Here is a 15,664-nt window from a genome sequence, read left to right on the forward strand (position 1 = left end):
AATGCACCTTAGAGGAAAACCAGAAGACCAAAACAAGCAAAAAAATAAATAAATAAATAAACTTAAGAGTTTAAAAATCCCACCATTTGCATTTGCTTCATGACAATTTATATTTTGTTGCAGTTGCCTTGTGAGAATGTATTTACACACCTGAGATCATGCTGTGCATGGAATTCCTACTTTTTTTCTTGAAAAGGGCCATTTTCTCATGTTGCTCTAAGTTTTCTATCATTCATCTTAATGAATGCATGCTATTTTATTATGGGATATATGACATAACCATTTTGGGGACATTCAAGTGGCTTCAGTATTTTGCTAGCATAAATAATTCTGCAATTCACATCTTTTTTTTTTAAAGATTTTATTTAGTTATTTGACAGAGAGAGACACAGTGAGAGAGGGAACACAAGCAGGGGGACTGGGAGAAGGAGAAGCAGGCTTCCCACGGAGCAGGGAGCCCGATGCGGGGCTCGATCCCAGGACCCTGGGATCAGGACCTGAGCCGAAGGCAGACGCTTAACGACTGAGCCACCCAGGCGCCACCCCCTTTTTTTTTTTTTTTTATTAAGTAAACTCTACCCCCAACATGGGGCTCAAACTCAAGAGTCACATGGTTTACCAACAGAGCCAGCCAGGTGTCCCTGCAATTCACATTTTTATACATAAAACTTTTCAATATTGCTCCGTTAGACAAAGACTTTAAGTTCCAAGTCACAAACATTCAATTTGCCCTGGCTTAAGCGATAAAAAGGAAATGTATTAGCTTGCAGAGCTAAAGAGTTTGGGGTAGAGATGTGCTTCAGGCATGGCTGGACTCAGGGGCTCATTGGTGTCTTCAGGAACACATCTTTGTTTCCTGGATCAGCTTCCCTTTGTGAGGGTTTCATTCTCAGGTTTGCTCCTTTACAGCCTCTGAGAAACAAGATAGCAACTATTTCCCAATATTTCCATTGGAAGTCTCACAACTGAGACTCACTACCATGACTCGGGTCAGATGCCTTTCCCTGAGCCAGTCACCCGGCCCAGGACATCCTTCAGGACATCTCTGCTCCCTCTTCCATCTCACTCCCCCACCACCCTTGCTTTGCACACCACCAGCTTGACCATGGCCCAGGGCCATGGCCTCACACACCCTTCCCTCCACGTCTCTGTGGCTTGCTGACCCCTCACTTCCTTCAGCCTACACTCAGGACTTCCCAGAGGACTCTCTGTCCTTTCTCCATGCTGTTTCTCTTCAGAGACGTATTACTACCTGATGTCCTGTTACATATTCATGTGGTGTATGTTTGAATCATTTGTCTCCTTTCATGGGAACCACAATGGCTGCCTGTTAGCAGCTCTACCCAGCACTCAATAAATAATTATCAAGTGAGCTAAAAATGAGTTTGCCAGGTCACGTATGTACCCATCCGTAGGGTCGGCCTCCCCTACTAATAGGAAGTACTTGAGGGAATACTCTGATTCCCCGAAGAAAATGGGTGGCCATCCCCAGGCCACGGGGACTGGATGCTGGACTGGCCAGTGATGCCCATGACAATTTGATGTCGCGTTCCGGAGCAACGTCCCAGGAATAGGACTTCAAAGGATGTGGATGTTTTGAGTTTCTGGATGTGTATGCCAGCTCCCCTATAAAAATCCTCCTTGTGGCAGACGAAATCATCTTTCTTAAGTGCATACCAACTCATGTCCTGCCCCAGCTGAACACCAAGAGCTCCCCACTGTACTGTACATCAGGGAAGAACTCGACCCTGGCACCCAGGCCCAGAACAGTCCAGTCTCAGCCTGGGTCCTCTGACCTCTCAGGCTCCAGCAGGCCCTGGAACCCGCTCCTTCTCACCTCAGGACCCTCATTACTTCAGCTTCCCTCTCTGCCGGGAAGGCCCGCCGTGCTGCCGGACTGCTCCCTACTCTTTCTGCCCCTCGGGAGGCCTTCCCAGACCCCTCACCCAGCGCTCCCCTCCCAGCCGCCCTCCCAGCCACCCCAGCACAATTGGGCATGTCTTCTACACACCATCGGCATGCTTTTTGTCACCTTATTTATTCTGTCTCTGCCTCTAGCATGTAGGTTCCCTGAGGTCCTTTTCTCATTGTCATCTGCGATATTCCAAAACTCAAAACTGGTACCTGGCGTATCAAAGGTCTTTAGTAAATTTTTGTTAGAAAATAAATTGCTCACCAAGAGGGTTGTAGTGATTACCTGAGAATGCTCATTTCATCTCATCTCCTGTTTAAACAGTTTTCTTAGACTACAGCTCAAGAGGAGCGCCTGGGTGGCTCAGTCGTTAAGCGTCTGCCTTCGGCTCAGGTCCTGATCCCAGGGTCCTGGGATCGAGCCCCGCATCGGGCTCCCCACTCAGCGGGGAACCTGCTTCTCCCTCTCCCACTCCCCCTGCTTGTGTTCTCTCTCTAGCTGTCAAATAAATAAATAAAATCTTAAAAAAAAAAAAGAATACAGCTCAAGAGATGGAATTTTTTTTTTTTAAAGATTTGAGAGCGTGAGTGAGAGAGAGAGAGAGAGAGAGCGCTCACGAGTGGGGGAAGGGGCAGAGGGAGAGAAGCTGACTCTCTGCTGAGCAGGGAGCCCAACTCTGACTCGGTCCCAGGACCCTAGGATCATGACCTGAGCCAAAGGCAGACATTTAACCAACTGAGCTACCCAGACGTCCCATGGAGGTGGAATTTTTAAAAAAAGGTAGTTGTCAAAATGTATTTACTTCTTATATCTTCTTTTTTTATTGACGAGATGGAATTAGATGGACTTCTTGGAGTCCTCACTCCACGGGTCCTAGAGGAGAAGCAACAGGGCTGTTTTCAAAGAGATATCACTCCCATTTGAACAGAGATCAGGCGCTCTGTTCCAGCCAGGAATGTTACAAGGCCCCAGCAGGGTTCCACTTTCCCATTTGGTTTAAGTACAGTGCGAATCTTCATGCTCCTTGTGTAAGTGAAAAAAAAAAAAAAAAAAAAAAAGCCTTTTTGTTACAACTCAACTCAAGGGATCTTGTTACAGTGAGTAAAAATTAGTAAATTAATCTGCTCAGGTATTTGAGATGTGGTTAGGCATCATTTCTGTGCATTCCTATCCCAAATTATCCAGTTGCGTTAGCATTCTGATTGACAGAACCCTCTCCATTCTGTTCATTGTTAACATCAGAGTACATATATTTTTGTCATGAATTTTTTAAAGAACTTTAAAAAAAAAAGACTTGCAAAAAGAGTTGACCGATATAAAAAGCATTTAATATAGAGAACACAAAAGCACCTTTTATCAGGTAAAAGTCCCTATGACATATATCAGATTACAGATTACACTCATCAAATCTCCCTTTACCTGCAAAGAATTTGTTTGAATACAAAATAACAAACTTTACGTCCCCAGTCTTCTTCAGACAAATCTTCAGCGTCACTCAACTTGGGCATCACAGTTAATTCAGCAAAATAATGATTGTGTTCTTCAAAAGAAAACAGACAATACAAAGTTTTCTAGTTTAAAAATAGCACCACTGGAGGAAGGGCATAGGTCTTTTAAGTGCCAAGTCCCTAAACAAGTGATTTACCACAATTCATGCAAACTAAACACGGAGTGCTTGATGTTCTGAACTTTCCTGTGATCGGAGGTGAAACACAGAAGTGAGGAAACAAAGCAAAACAGTAACTTTGGAGAATTAAAAGACACACACGCACACACACACATCCCTGCCAGTGTGTGTTTCTCATTTTCCGCCCATTGTATCACCAGTCAGCGACCTCAACCACAAAGGGGGTCTTCACGTCTATCTTGCCGCTGTTGATGATGGAGCAGGCGGTGAGCGGACGGTCATGGCCATCAGTCGCCTGGAGTTCTATGGAGTGGACCACGGTCTGGTGAGAGAAAAGCAGACCCCTGGTTCACGTCTCACCAGTAACTGTGCGGATCACAGGTGAAATCAACGCCTAGTCTGAAAGCCCAAGTAGGAAACCAGGTTTGTTGTTGTTGTTGTTTTTGTTGTTGTTGTTTTTGGTATGATACAAAAGTCATGCAAGCCAACTACGGAAAACTTAAAATATTCAGGAAATGTATATATAACAGAATAGTGCTTACCCACCACCTTGCTACTGAAAGAACATATTTGTATATTTCCTCACTTCTTTTAATTAGCATTTTATATTCTAAAAATAATATTTTCATAAACACATAGCTCTAATAAAATGTATTTCTACCCACTTCATACCCCAATGTAAGAGTTAACATGTGAGTTAACAATATGAGTCAGCTTCAGTGATACCCTGTAAACGGTGTAGGCATAAGAAACTGGGTCAGAAAGTAGATTTAGAAGTGGAGCTAGTTCTGCGTTTGCCCGTTTTAAAGCTGACCCAAGCCCTTAAGCTACAGGTGGAGTGAGAGACCCCATCCCCACAGTGGTGTGAAGGCTCTTTCTCTACCCTGGACGGCTGCACATCCCAGGTACCACCTTGAGCTTCACACGGAAGGAGGGAGGACTGGTCCAGGACTAGGAATGTTGGCTTCTGACCGGTTTCCCAAACGGGGCTGAGACAAAAATAGCAACAAGCTGTCTCTTTGCCTCGGACATGGTGCCACCTGACCCAATCACTGGCCAGCTTAGGTGAACTTAAAAGACCAGCGTGCTCTAATAATAATCATATATATTGCTAAACATTGTGTCCATGCACACGTGTACACACGTATGCCTAAAGCAGTGGCTCCCCACCTGATTTTTAAATGTGCAACATTTTAAAAAATGCTCATTTCGAGTTAAAATGGAAATCTCTATGTATATTTTCCAACAGTTTTTAAAAATGCTTATTGGTGGGCCCATCTCTGGACGTCCTGATTCTGTACATCTAGGCGAGTTCAAGAAAAGTGTAGCATTAACAAAGCAACCCAGGTGACGTCTGTGTTGGAATTCAGGAGAGTCTGAAAATTCCTTGAAACGGTGTAAAACACACACACATACACACAGTTTTTTTCCTCCTGGAGAGAAAGTCTATAGTTTGCATTAATTTCTCAAAGAAGTCTAGGACTCATAAAATGTTAAGGACTGTTCCTCTAGGCCCAGGCAGCGGGTCTTCCAGGACACAGCCCAGCGGGGGGAAGGAAGTTGGTACAGTCAGGTAGAGCAAGAAGACAGAAGATCTAGAGAGCGAGAGGAAAAACCATGACCCGAAGAAGAAACCACAACACCTGCACTCTTCATTTCTCCTACAGGTTAGCACGGTGTATTCAAAAACACTCGTCGCATGAATGTTTGAACCTGGTTACAGTTAAACTTTTTAAAACCCGGTTCGGTCCACTGGTCAAAACCGCTAACTGATGGAACACAGGCACATGCATGTTTAGCTCACTTCACGGGCATCGTTCCGTCAGAGACTTGAGGAGTGCTGGCATTCATTACTGGGAGAACAGATGCCTCGAAGGACAGTTATGGCTCGTGAGAATATAGGCCTGTCCTTTACTGTGATAGGATGGAAAGTGATCTATGAAGTGACACGTGTCTGCCCTCGCTCCCTCTCCTCTCACTTGCCAACAAGAATCCTGTCTTTGGCGGCTCAGGCTGAACACTTCCTTGCCTTGTGAGGGAGTTCTGACTGGGTCAGCTCGGTTCCTGGCTTTTTGATGGGTAGAATCAGGATGGGGGTAGAAGCTGTGGAAGAACTGTTGCAAGCGAGCTTGGTTCACTTGCATTTGGATGGAAGAGACAGAATGGCTCACATGAAAATAAAACAAAATGGGGACACTTGGGTGGCTCAGTCGGTTAAGCGTCTGCCTTCGGCTCAGGTCATGATCCCAGGGTCCTGGGATCGAGCCCCGCGTCGGGCTCCCTGCTCAGTGGGGAGTCTGCTTCTCCCTCTCCCTCTCTCTCCATTCATGCTCACTCTCTCTCTGGTTCTCTCTCTCTCCCTCAAATAAATAAATAAAACCATTAAAAAAAAAAGAAAACGAAAGAAAATGAAACTAAATCAAATACGGAAGGGCGGCTGGTCAGGAATGGTCCATGGTTGGGTTGGGCAGACCTTACACCTGCTAGTTTAGGAGCTGGGAGAGCTTCTGTGGGCAGCTGCTAGGGAGGAGAAATGCTGGGAGCAGAGGAGAATAAGGATTTTAAGAAGTGTTTCTCTGGATTATGAATTGGACCCCTGAGATATTCTTTGAGACATACCTGCAGGAATTTGAATTCCTTCCAGTAACTGTGTTTGCTCTCCTGACTGTGTCTTTGGACGGGACTTGTTTCGGTATGCAACCATGTGGTGCTCGAGGGATTTTTTTAGTATTTTATTTTCAATTGTGGTAAGAAACCTAAATGTACCACCTTATCTATTTCTAAGGGTACAGTGCCGTAGTCTTAAGTATATTCCCATTATTGTGCAACTCATCTGCAGAACTTTTTTTCTCTTGCAGAACTGCAGCTCTGTACCCACTGAACACCAACTCCCTGTTTCTTCCTTCCCACCAGCACCTGGCAACCTCCATTCTACTTCATTTTACAGGTATTTGACCACTCTAGATACCCTTTAAAAGTGGAATCAGATGGTCTTTTGTGACTGACTTATTTTACTCAACATATTCAAGGTTCATCCGTGTTGTAGCATGTGACAGGATTTCCTTCCTTTGTAAGGAATAATAATCTACTGTATGCACATATGGGGCCCGGGTTTTATTTGGTGACATTAAAAAAAAAGTTTCCATTTATATCAAGTAGTGAGATAGATTAAGCCCTCAATTTTTCCGTGGCAAGTCTCCATCTTCTGCCCTGGTGCTCCTCACAATTAAAATACCACACACAGTTCACCTTTGAAGAGGCAAGTCAGCATAGAATGATGGACCTCTACCAAGCACATTTTAAGATTAAAATAAATCACTGAAGGTACTGTCGCTATAAATATAAAGCTTTGAATGAGGCATAACAACATTAATCACATTACCATTCCATCAATGACTTTTCCAAATACCACATGTTTGCCATCCAACCAGGTGGGCTTGGTCAAGGTGATGAAGAACTGAGAACCGTTGGTATCAGGCCCAGCGTTGGCCATGCTGACCCACCCAATGCCATAATGCTTCAGTCTGAAGTTCTCATCTGGAAATGTCTCACCATAAATACTTATACCTGGGTGAGACAAAATTAAAAAAAAAAAAAAAAAAGAGGAGAATCACCAGAAGTTATATGAAAGTAAATTCTTCAAAGGGAACCATAAGGTTTTAATAGATTTGGTTAATAGAACCCTATAGGACATGGGGATGGAGAAAAGATGGTCAAGCATAAGGAGAAATAAAAGAAGTGATAAATTCACTCCTTTGGGAAGCAGGGCACCAGAGACTCAGACAGAGACTCAGATAAACACACAAAAAGCCTTAAAGATGGCACCATCCTCTGGCCTCAAAGCAGGACCCCAACCAAACAAGTCAACAATTTCACTCTGAAATCAGAAGCACGTTAAGCCACGCGGAAAGCGGGATGAGCCATCTGACTGGGGCCATGTCTGTCCCGAGCTTCACGTCACTCCCGCCTCAGCACCCAACCCTGGTGAGATCAGCACTTAATAAACACCCTTCGCTAATTCTCACACCCCTGCAGACCAGTCTTCTCAGTCCCACTGTAAATGAGGAAACCGAGGTTTCAGAGCGTGAAAACTGCGCCGCAGAACCTGGCAGTCCCATGGCTTTCGGACCCTACAGCTGCGGCTCTTGCCTGCGTCCCCGCCGGAGCCAGGGCGGCCAGCCGGGCCGTCGTGGGCCCGACACCTTCCAGGCTCACCAGGCTGCAGAAGGGCCCGGCACCGGGAGCGCCGAGCGAGCCGACCTGGAGCGGAAGAGCCGGACGCGGCCATGGGGACTGGAGTTCGAGCCCAGCAGCAAGGAGAGCAGCACCCGCTTCTGCCCTAAGAGAACAGTACAGACCATGAGAAGCGTCTGCTCTGTCCTCCAGCACCTGGAATGCGTGTCATGCCCGCCTCCTCCCTTTCTGCTTGGCTCTTCACCCATCGGCTGCCAACCTCGAAATCCTGGCTCGGCTAGATGGACCAGAAGTGGCTACTAAGGGCAGGCAATTTAGAGCGGACTGGTCAGTGACAGACGACGTGTCCTGGAAGGAAAGCTCTGCTCACAGAAAGGTCTAGGCTGAACGTAAGTGACCCAAAAGGTCCTTCCTCCAAAACTCAAGAGAATTTTAATGCAAGACCCACGTGCACACACTTACATTGGTGCGTGGCGCACGCACACACACACACACACACGCACACGGCAGGGAAGGCAAAGGGAGAGAGACACGTCAGAAACGAGGACACAGGAAAGCTCAGTCACTGTTCCTGCTGGGCCCCAGGGTGGGAGCGTGGGACACCAGGGTCCAGCTGCACACTCCTCCAGGGCACCCAGCTCTGCAGCGGCGGGGGGGGGGGGGGGGGGAGGGAGGGCTGCTCTCCCAGGCATCCACTCCCACCCCATGGACCCAAGTAACCTGACCCGGTTTCTCTGCTCCATTCTCTATCCCCATACCGTGCAGTGTTTTTGCAAGGACTAAAAGTAATTCTCCTGAAGGCCCTGGCAAATCCAAGGGTTTAATGGCAGCCTTTTTGTCATAAGTAAATCATTGTGATAAACATAAAATGAGCTGTCGTGCTTGAAAATGGGCCCAAGGGTTTCTTTAAAAAGGTAGCAATTTCATACCCATCAGAATGAGTACTTGCCAAATTAAAAATCTTAAACTTGAAGTAAATTTAAATCCTCATGTAGTTAGCTATAGCGTGTGTGTTCAGGAAAAGGACTCACTACAGTTCTGAGGGAAAACAGCCCAGAGAGCTTGGGTATGTGCAGTCCCCCGTGAGGAACAATCAGCTCAGGGATATGTGATGGCCCATAAATTTAATTATTTGTGCTTTACAGAACTCTAACTTGGCTTATAAAAATGTATATTATAATTTTGACAACTCATTGATTACTTTTATTATTATTGTTGGAAAAGCGGACAACAATATGAAAGAATTTGGGAAAAAGGGGGTAAATCCACCTGCAATCCTGCCACCTCAACTCCGGTCTCTCCCTTCGGACATGCTTCCCCCAGCCCTCCCCCACCACATCCATGTCGGGAGCCGGTTCTCCCGCAGTGTGTGCGCACTTTCGTATTCGACCTTTCCTTTCCGTGCCGGGCATCTTTCTCTACTCCTGCCTACTGGGAGTCTAGCATGTTAATAAATGCAGAGCCGTCTCCTGGATGAATATATCTCCACTATGGAAAGATAATGAACCAGAGCAATATTGTTTCAAGAGAGGAGGCCTCACTCATTCGTACCTGTAATTACATTTTGGGAGATGAGGCCCCCCCAAACCCTGTCCTTCTGAAGAATTAGTTTGTGGTCATGAGGAATTTGTTTCATATGTCTGGGAATTCAACTCAGGGGGTGAATGCACGGACTTGATCTTGGGTTTCAGTTTGGTAAGCGAAAAGGAGAAATACAAAAGACATGGTTACCGCCGGTGCCGTCCCCACTCGTGAAGTCTCCTCCTTGAATCATGAAATCTTTGATGACGCGATGAAATTTGCTTCCTTTATAGCCGTATCCTTTCTAAAGAGATTATGTCAATTGAATATACAAGTAGATACAACCCATACTGCAAGATGAACCCCAGTGTTTACCTGGATGTGACTAAATGAGAAAACGACACAAACTACCTACAGAATTAGGTCCCTGCAACGATTTTCTGGTAGAAATGTAATCATTGACAGACCCAAAATAAAGAAATAAATCAACTGTGGAAGTAGGGTATTAATGTGAATAAGTGAAAAGAGAGCAATCTGCATTCTCACGTGCTGATTGCTTCCCCTCAATTTCTAGAACCCCGAGGACACTGAGCACCCAAAGAGTAAGATTTGGTAGGAAAATAAAGTAAAATATGTAAGATGTCTCAGGTTCATCAGACCTGCTCAATTGACACTCATTTTCCCGGAAGACATCTTTATGCTGGGCTTCCAAGAAGGAAGACCCCCTCCCATGCACATTTAAGGGATCCAAAACCGAGACATACCTCCCCTGTTGCGAGCGCGACAAAATTTTCCACAGTCTTGGGCACAACCTTTCCAAAGAGGCCAATCACAATTCTGCCAACATCTTTGTCTCCAATCCTCACATCGAAGAAGACCTGCGTGTGGGTGAACAGCAGAGCAGAGGGTTACAACGGGGAAAAGCCACGAGTAGGAGTGAAGTGAAAGGTACAACCTGAGAATGCATCCAGATGCAAGAGCCCTTCCCCCGCCAGCAGGTGACAAAGGAGCTCTACAACCATCTTGTGGCTGCATTCCACCTGTAAAAACGTTCATTCCGCCAACATTTAGTGAGCACCCCCTATGGGCCAGGCACCACACGGAGGCGCTGGGTTTGAAATATGGCTCAGCACGGTCCCTAGTCAGCCAGTGACGTCTCTGAGAACTCCACACCCAGGGCAGCACTGTGGCGACCTCCCCCTTCCCAGCTTTGTGCTCTTCTGAAAGGTGATGCTCTTGATCTTGGCAGGAGAGAACAACAGGTAAGGAGAGAAGATTTATTTTTTTGTAACTTCGACCCGTGCCCAATTCCCAGGGAGTGCTCAGTAGACACCTGCTGTCAAGGGAACTGCAAGACATCAAAACGCACAGCAAGTCCTCCGAAAGGCCTGCCACTCACTTCGGACTCCGTAAGGCTCCAGGTCCCCAGCCTCGTCCAGAGCCCCGACAGAGCCATCTGCCCTGCCCACTCCGACGCCCAGCTCAGTCCTCATGCCCCCAAAGTCCCGCGGGGACACTGTGGTCTCTCTGCGGCACAACACGTTAGAATAGATGAAAGAAAGCATGTACCCAGAAGTGAGTGTGAGTCATGTTGTGTGCCGATGAACCCTACAGGTGCCCTGAAATGAGTTTTAAAAAACTGTTTCATCCGAAATGAAATGATACACGTTTTGCTTCACAAATCACCGTGTTAGGATGACGCAGACGGAATGCTTGAAAAGGCTACGGAGTCGAAGGGCATTCTATTAGCGGGTTTAGATGATATGAACCAATTTACTGTTTGAATGGGTAAAAAAAAAAAAAAAAGACATTCGAGAGATGGCTTTAAAAAATATAAGAAGGGTTGTCAAAGAAAAAAGATGTCTTACAGGTTAGAAAAATCATGAAGTAAAGACTGTCAAGCTTTAGCGCAAGACAAGAGCTTCTGCCAATACATCAGCCTGTCTGTCATGGGTTGATGTGATATTTAGTGCTCCGTGTGGCATTTTTGAATGTTCACATGGCCACAGCAGCCGGAACTGTATTATTATTTATACGGCAGAACTTTATAGACTGTATCAAAGACCATGCCCTGGAGATGAGGCGGTGCACTTGAGGGTGACAGTTTGGCATGGCCCGGGGACAGGATGCCACAAGCTGGGTCACGCAGGGCTGGTGTCAAAGAGAAGCAGCTTCTCCAAAGGGATTTCCAAGCCCAGGAATAAATTCAGGAACAGGGAATGATGAAGCAGCCCCGGGAGAAGAATCAGGGAACATCATCTTAAAGGAATGCCATACAAGACACTAGAAACGCCTGCCAGACTTTTTAACCTACAGAAGAGAAAATAAAGCCTGTGGATGTTTGAACAGCAAGAAGCAGAGAACGCGGGAGAGCAGTGGGAGAAGGCGAAGAAAAAGGGCCTGTCACCCAGCAAAACTCTTCAATAAAAATCTGCCATTCTGATGCGCAGCCTCGCACACATACTAATACGATTTTCCCCCCTGCAAACTTCAGGGTCCTTCCGCTTTGTGACTGACAGCATGAAAATACAGCAGAGTTTTCCTGACTCTGGTGGAAATGAGAAAGTCACATCTTCCTGGGTCACAGGAACGCTGTATCCCCAGGCTGGAGGGACACTAAGGGCTGAGGGAAGGCATCCTGGAGAAGGGAGGGGAGCGGCCTCCGGGGACAAGAATGGGCATGAGCCGCACCGGGCAGGGTTCTTTCTGGAGCCAAAGCACCAGGGCAGGAAATGGGCTCTTTGTGCAGGGGACCCAAGGTGGCTGCCAGGCAAACCCTCTCCCACTGCCCTCTATCACCCTGAGAATATCTCTGACTGCTTGCGTGCCCTTGGGGCCAGGCCCTTTTCTGGACACGGGGTGAGGCTGCAAAGCCCCTAGCCGCAGGGAGGTTACAGTCCCACAGAAAACACATATGTAAGTAGCTATAATATAATGGAAAATCTGGTTTTATAACAAGATAAGTACAGATGAAATGTCATGGGTAGAGGTGATGATTATCTGTGGGGATCAGGGTGGGCTTCCTGGCAGAGGTGGTAACTGGATTCCACGCTGCACTTCAGGAGTAAGCTCAGTCATTTCTTTTTTCCCCTGAGGGCTGCCTTTGAAAGTCGTTTGAAAATGATGGGCCACTGGAGGTAGAGAAAAGAGGGAAGAGGAAGCAGTCACTCACACAGCTTGATCCTAACCCCTGTAGGGTTAATCCTGCTTCCTTCCAAGACGCCAAGTACAAGAGCCAACTGTTCTCACACCCCCGCTGCACCATTAACTGGCTAGGGGACCTTGGGCAACTTAATTGAACTCTGAGCTCCTGTTCCTCATCTGTTCAACAGATGACCCTTCTTTTCAGGGCTGCAATTTCACGGGAGCATTAATAAGGTAACATAAATAACACTAACAATTGACCTCTTAAATCATGGCTAAGCACTTTACCTGCTTTATCACATCTAATATGCAAAAAAAAAAAAAAAAGCCCTGTAGGTAGATATTATCTGTGTCTCCACTTAAGGAGAAGGAAATGGAGCTTCACACATTAAATCACCTGCCCCGGGGCACCAGGCTGTGTAGCCACTCCATGCTCTAGAAAGTGCCAGCAAGTTGGGCCATGCATGAATGCAGCTGGAAAGATGGCAGCATTATTCTTTCTAGTCTACATGCCTGACCTTGCCCAGAACCCCTGGCATCTGCTGAGAAGTGCAGGGTGGCAAATGCCTATTCGGGGGATGTTGAGACCAGTGAGCCAGAGTGTGGACCCGAGGCTCCAGGGCTGGGCTGCGCAGGCCGCTGAGCTGGTGGCCACTGAAGGCCCTGGGGGGACAGTGCCTCACGCCTCTCTTATTCCAGATTCCAATTTTAAATGCAATCGGAGGAAAAAGAAAGGACTGCTGGGGATAACATTAGAGCAATGGCCAATTTATCAACTTCTCTGAACTCAGAGAAATAATTCGATTTTTTTTAAAAATTGTATTTATTTATTTGACAGGGAGCTAGAGAGAGCAAGCACACAAGCGGGGGGGGGGCAGGCTCCCCACTGAGCCGAAGGTAGATGCTTAACCGACTGAGCCACCTGAGCGCCCCTCAGAGAAATAATTTTTAATGTCTCTATTTTCCCGTATATTGACTTGTTTTAAAGAGTCCATTGAAAAAGTCATTCGACAGGGTCAAATCTGTAGAAGACTCGCCTACACCACTAGCTTTTAGAACTTCACGATAAATTTGGTAGGAAGGGAATGGAGATCTATTACTGACAGTTGAGTGCAGGAAAACTTGCTCAGTGACAGCACCCCAGCCGAGGGGCAGAGATGCTCCAACTTCCCCTCCTGTAGCCACCAGCTTCCTCCCTTCTCCGCGCCCCCTGTAGACATTTCCAGCTCGGGGCACACACAGATCGTGACTGACCGGATGGGGTGGGTCTCTGCACTGGGTAGGTTTAAAAGCTTCCCTGGGGAAGTCTGTTCCCAAATACCGCAGGTGATACACTCACAGCAGGAACTGATTCATGTTTATCTGAAAGTCACACCTCACTGGGAATCTTGTATTTTATATGGCAATTCTACTTCCTTTCCCCTACCCCCATTCTAAACCATCAGCAAGTCCTGTTAGTTACACTGCAGAACATCTGTTTCACGTCCCTCCACCTTGCTCCCCATTTCCACGGCCACCACCCAAATCCATGCCATCGCCATCTGGACTCTGACACGGAGCCTGAATGACCTCCCACTTCACTCTCCACCAAGCGACCACAGTCATTGTTGAAAACCATGTATGAGATGATGCCAGTCCCATGCTTAAAACCCAGGAGCTCTAACTGCACTTAGACTAAGACCTCAAATTAGAAGATTAACTGCCGCAAGACCTGCTCCTAACTGTGGCCTCCAAGGCCCTGCACGATTTTCGGGCTGCTGACCCTTCCAGCCTTATCTCAAGACAGGCCACTCACTTTGGCCTGTCCCCTCTCTTTGTCCTCTGAACACTGATGGCTTTCCTGGCCAGAGCCCTTGCGCATGCAGCTCCCTTCACCTCCCAAGTGATGGCCAGACTGGTTTTTCTTATCCTCCAGGTATTTTTAAATGTCACAGGGGCTAGAGACGGACTTACAATAGTCCCCGCCCCTTTGTCCACGGTTTCCATTTTCTTTTCTTTTTTTTTTTTAAAGATTTTATTTATTTATTTGAGACAGAGAGCATGAGAGGGAGGAGGGTCAGAGGGAGAAGCAGACTCCCTGCTGAGCAGGGAGCCCGATGTGGGACTCGATCCCGGGACTCCAGGATCATGACCTGAGCTGAAGGCAGTCGCTTAACCAACTGAGCCACCCAGGCGCCCTCACGGTTTCCATTTTCCCAAGGTTCAGTTATTCACCTTAACCGTGGGCCCAAAGCAGATGGTTCTCCTTGTGAGCTGCGGTCAGAAGATGAGGAGCCTAACACCTGGGTCACCTCACTTCATCTCATCAGGTAGATACTTCATCACCTCCCGCATCGCAAGAGGAAAGGTGAGTGCAGTAAGATATTTTGAGAAAGATGACATTCACGTAACGTCTTACAATATAGTGTTATAATTCTATTTTATTATCAGTTATGATTGTTAATCTCTTACTGTGCCTAATTTATAAATTAAACTTTCTCATTGGTATGTATGTATAGGAAAAAACATAGTATATGGGTTCAGTGCTCTCCTGGTTTCAGAATCCACTGGGGGTCTTGGAACTTATCCCCTGCAGACAGGAGAGGTTTACTATATGTTCTTCATCATTTTATGAATGTTATGCTTACAGTTATATCCCGAGAGACCCAAACTGTATGTGCAGACTGAAAGACTCCGTCTCCCCCACCCTCTCAGCTCTATGGCCTTGGACAAGCCATTTCTCAAAACTAGATATGCCCCAAATACCAAGGGGCTGGGCAGAGGAGGTGCTCAAAACAGTGGGGCTAAGTTTCTCTCTCTCACACACACACTAACTGCAGCCTGGTAAAGCCTTGCTGTTCATTCTCAGGCTACATCAGATGTTGGGGTGACCTCCCTCTCCGCACGGCCCTCATTGTCCGGACTCCCCACCCCCACCCCAGCTGGGGTCTGCGGTGGAGGACTTAAACACTCTACTCCTGGTTCAGTGGTATCATTCCCACTGGCAAACACCGGACTTACTATTAGAACAACTTGCAGCTGCCCCTCCTTCCAGATTCCAAGACACCGCTGCCAGTGGGTTTTTCTAGAAGTGGTTATCAAGGGCACCAAATTCCCTCCCTTCCTTCCTCCCTCGCTCTGTCTCTCCCCACACCCTCCACACCCTCCCATTATCTTCTAACCTGGGTAAATATGCTGGGAAAAAGCACCGACGGTGGAGAGAGGTGGTCCCAGGCGGATTCCCCCGCCCCCCATCGGTCTCCCCCGCCCCCCATCGGTCTCCCCCG

At 47.0% G+C, this 15,664-nt stretch overlaps 1 protein-coding gene across 1 annotated transcript in view; it reads right to left on the minus strand.

Annotated features, from left to right (window-relative positions):
* Positions 1 to 3,218: 3,218 nt before the first annotated feature.
* Positions 3,219 to 15,664, minus strand: part of PPIC (peptidylprolyl isomerase C) — a 13,329-nt gene continuing 883 nt past the window's right edge. The window contains exons 2-5 of the mRNA XM_035013997.1: positions 10,019 to 10,132; positions 9,465 to 9,558; positions 6,922 to 7,106; positions 3,219 to 3,861 (exon numbers count right to left, since the gene is read on the minus strand). Coding sequence (XP_034869888.1) covers positions 3,733 to 3,861; positions 6,922 to 7,106; positions 9,465 to 9,558; positions 10,019 to 10,132 — 522 coding nt within the window. The 3' untranslated portion in view covers positions 3,219 to 3,732. The remainder of the gene's footprint in view (positions 3,862 to 6,921; positions 7,107 to 9,464; positions 9,559 to 10,018; positions 10,133 to 15,664) is intronic.

The sequence above is a fragment of the Mirounga leonina genome, unplaced genomic scaffold (genome assembly GCF_011800145.1).
Source record: "Mirounga leonina isolate KUSES-001 unplaced genomic scaffold, KU_Mleo_1.0 Mir_168, whole genome shotgun sequence".
Lineage (NCBI taxonomy): Eukaryota > Metazoa > Chordata > Mammalia > Carnivora > Phocidae > Mirounga > Mirounga leonina.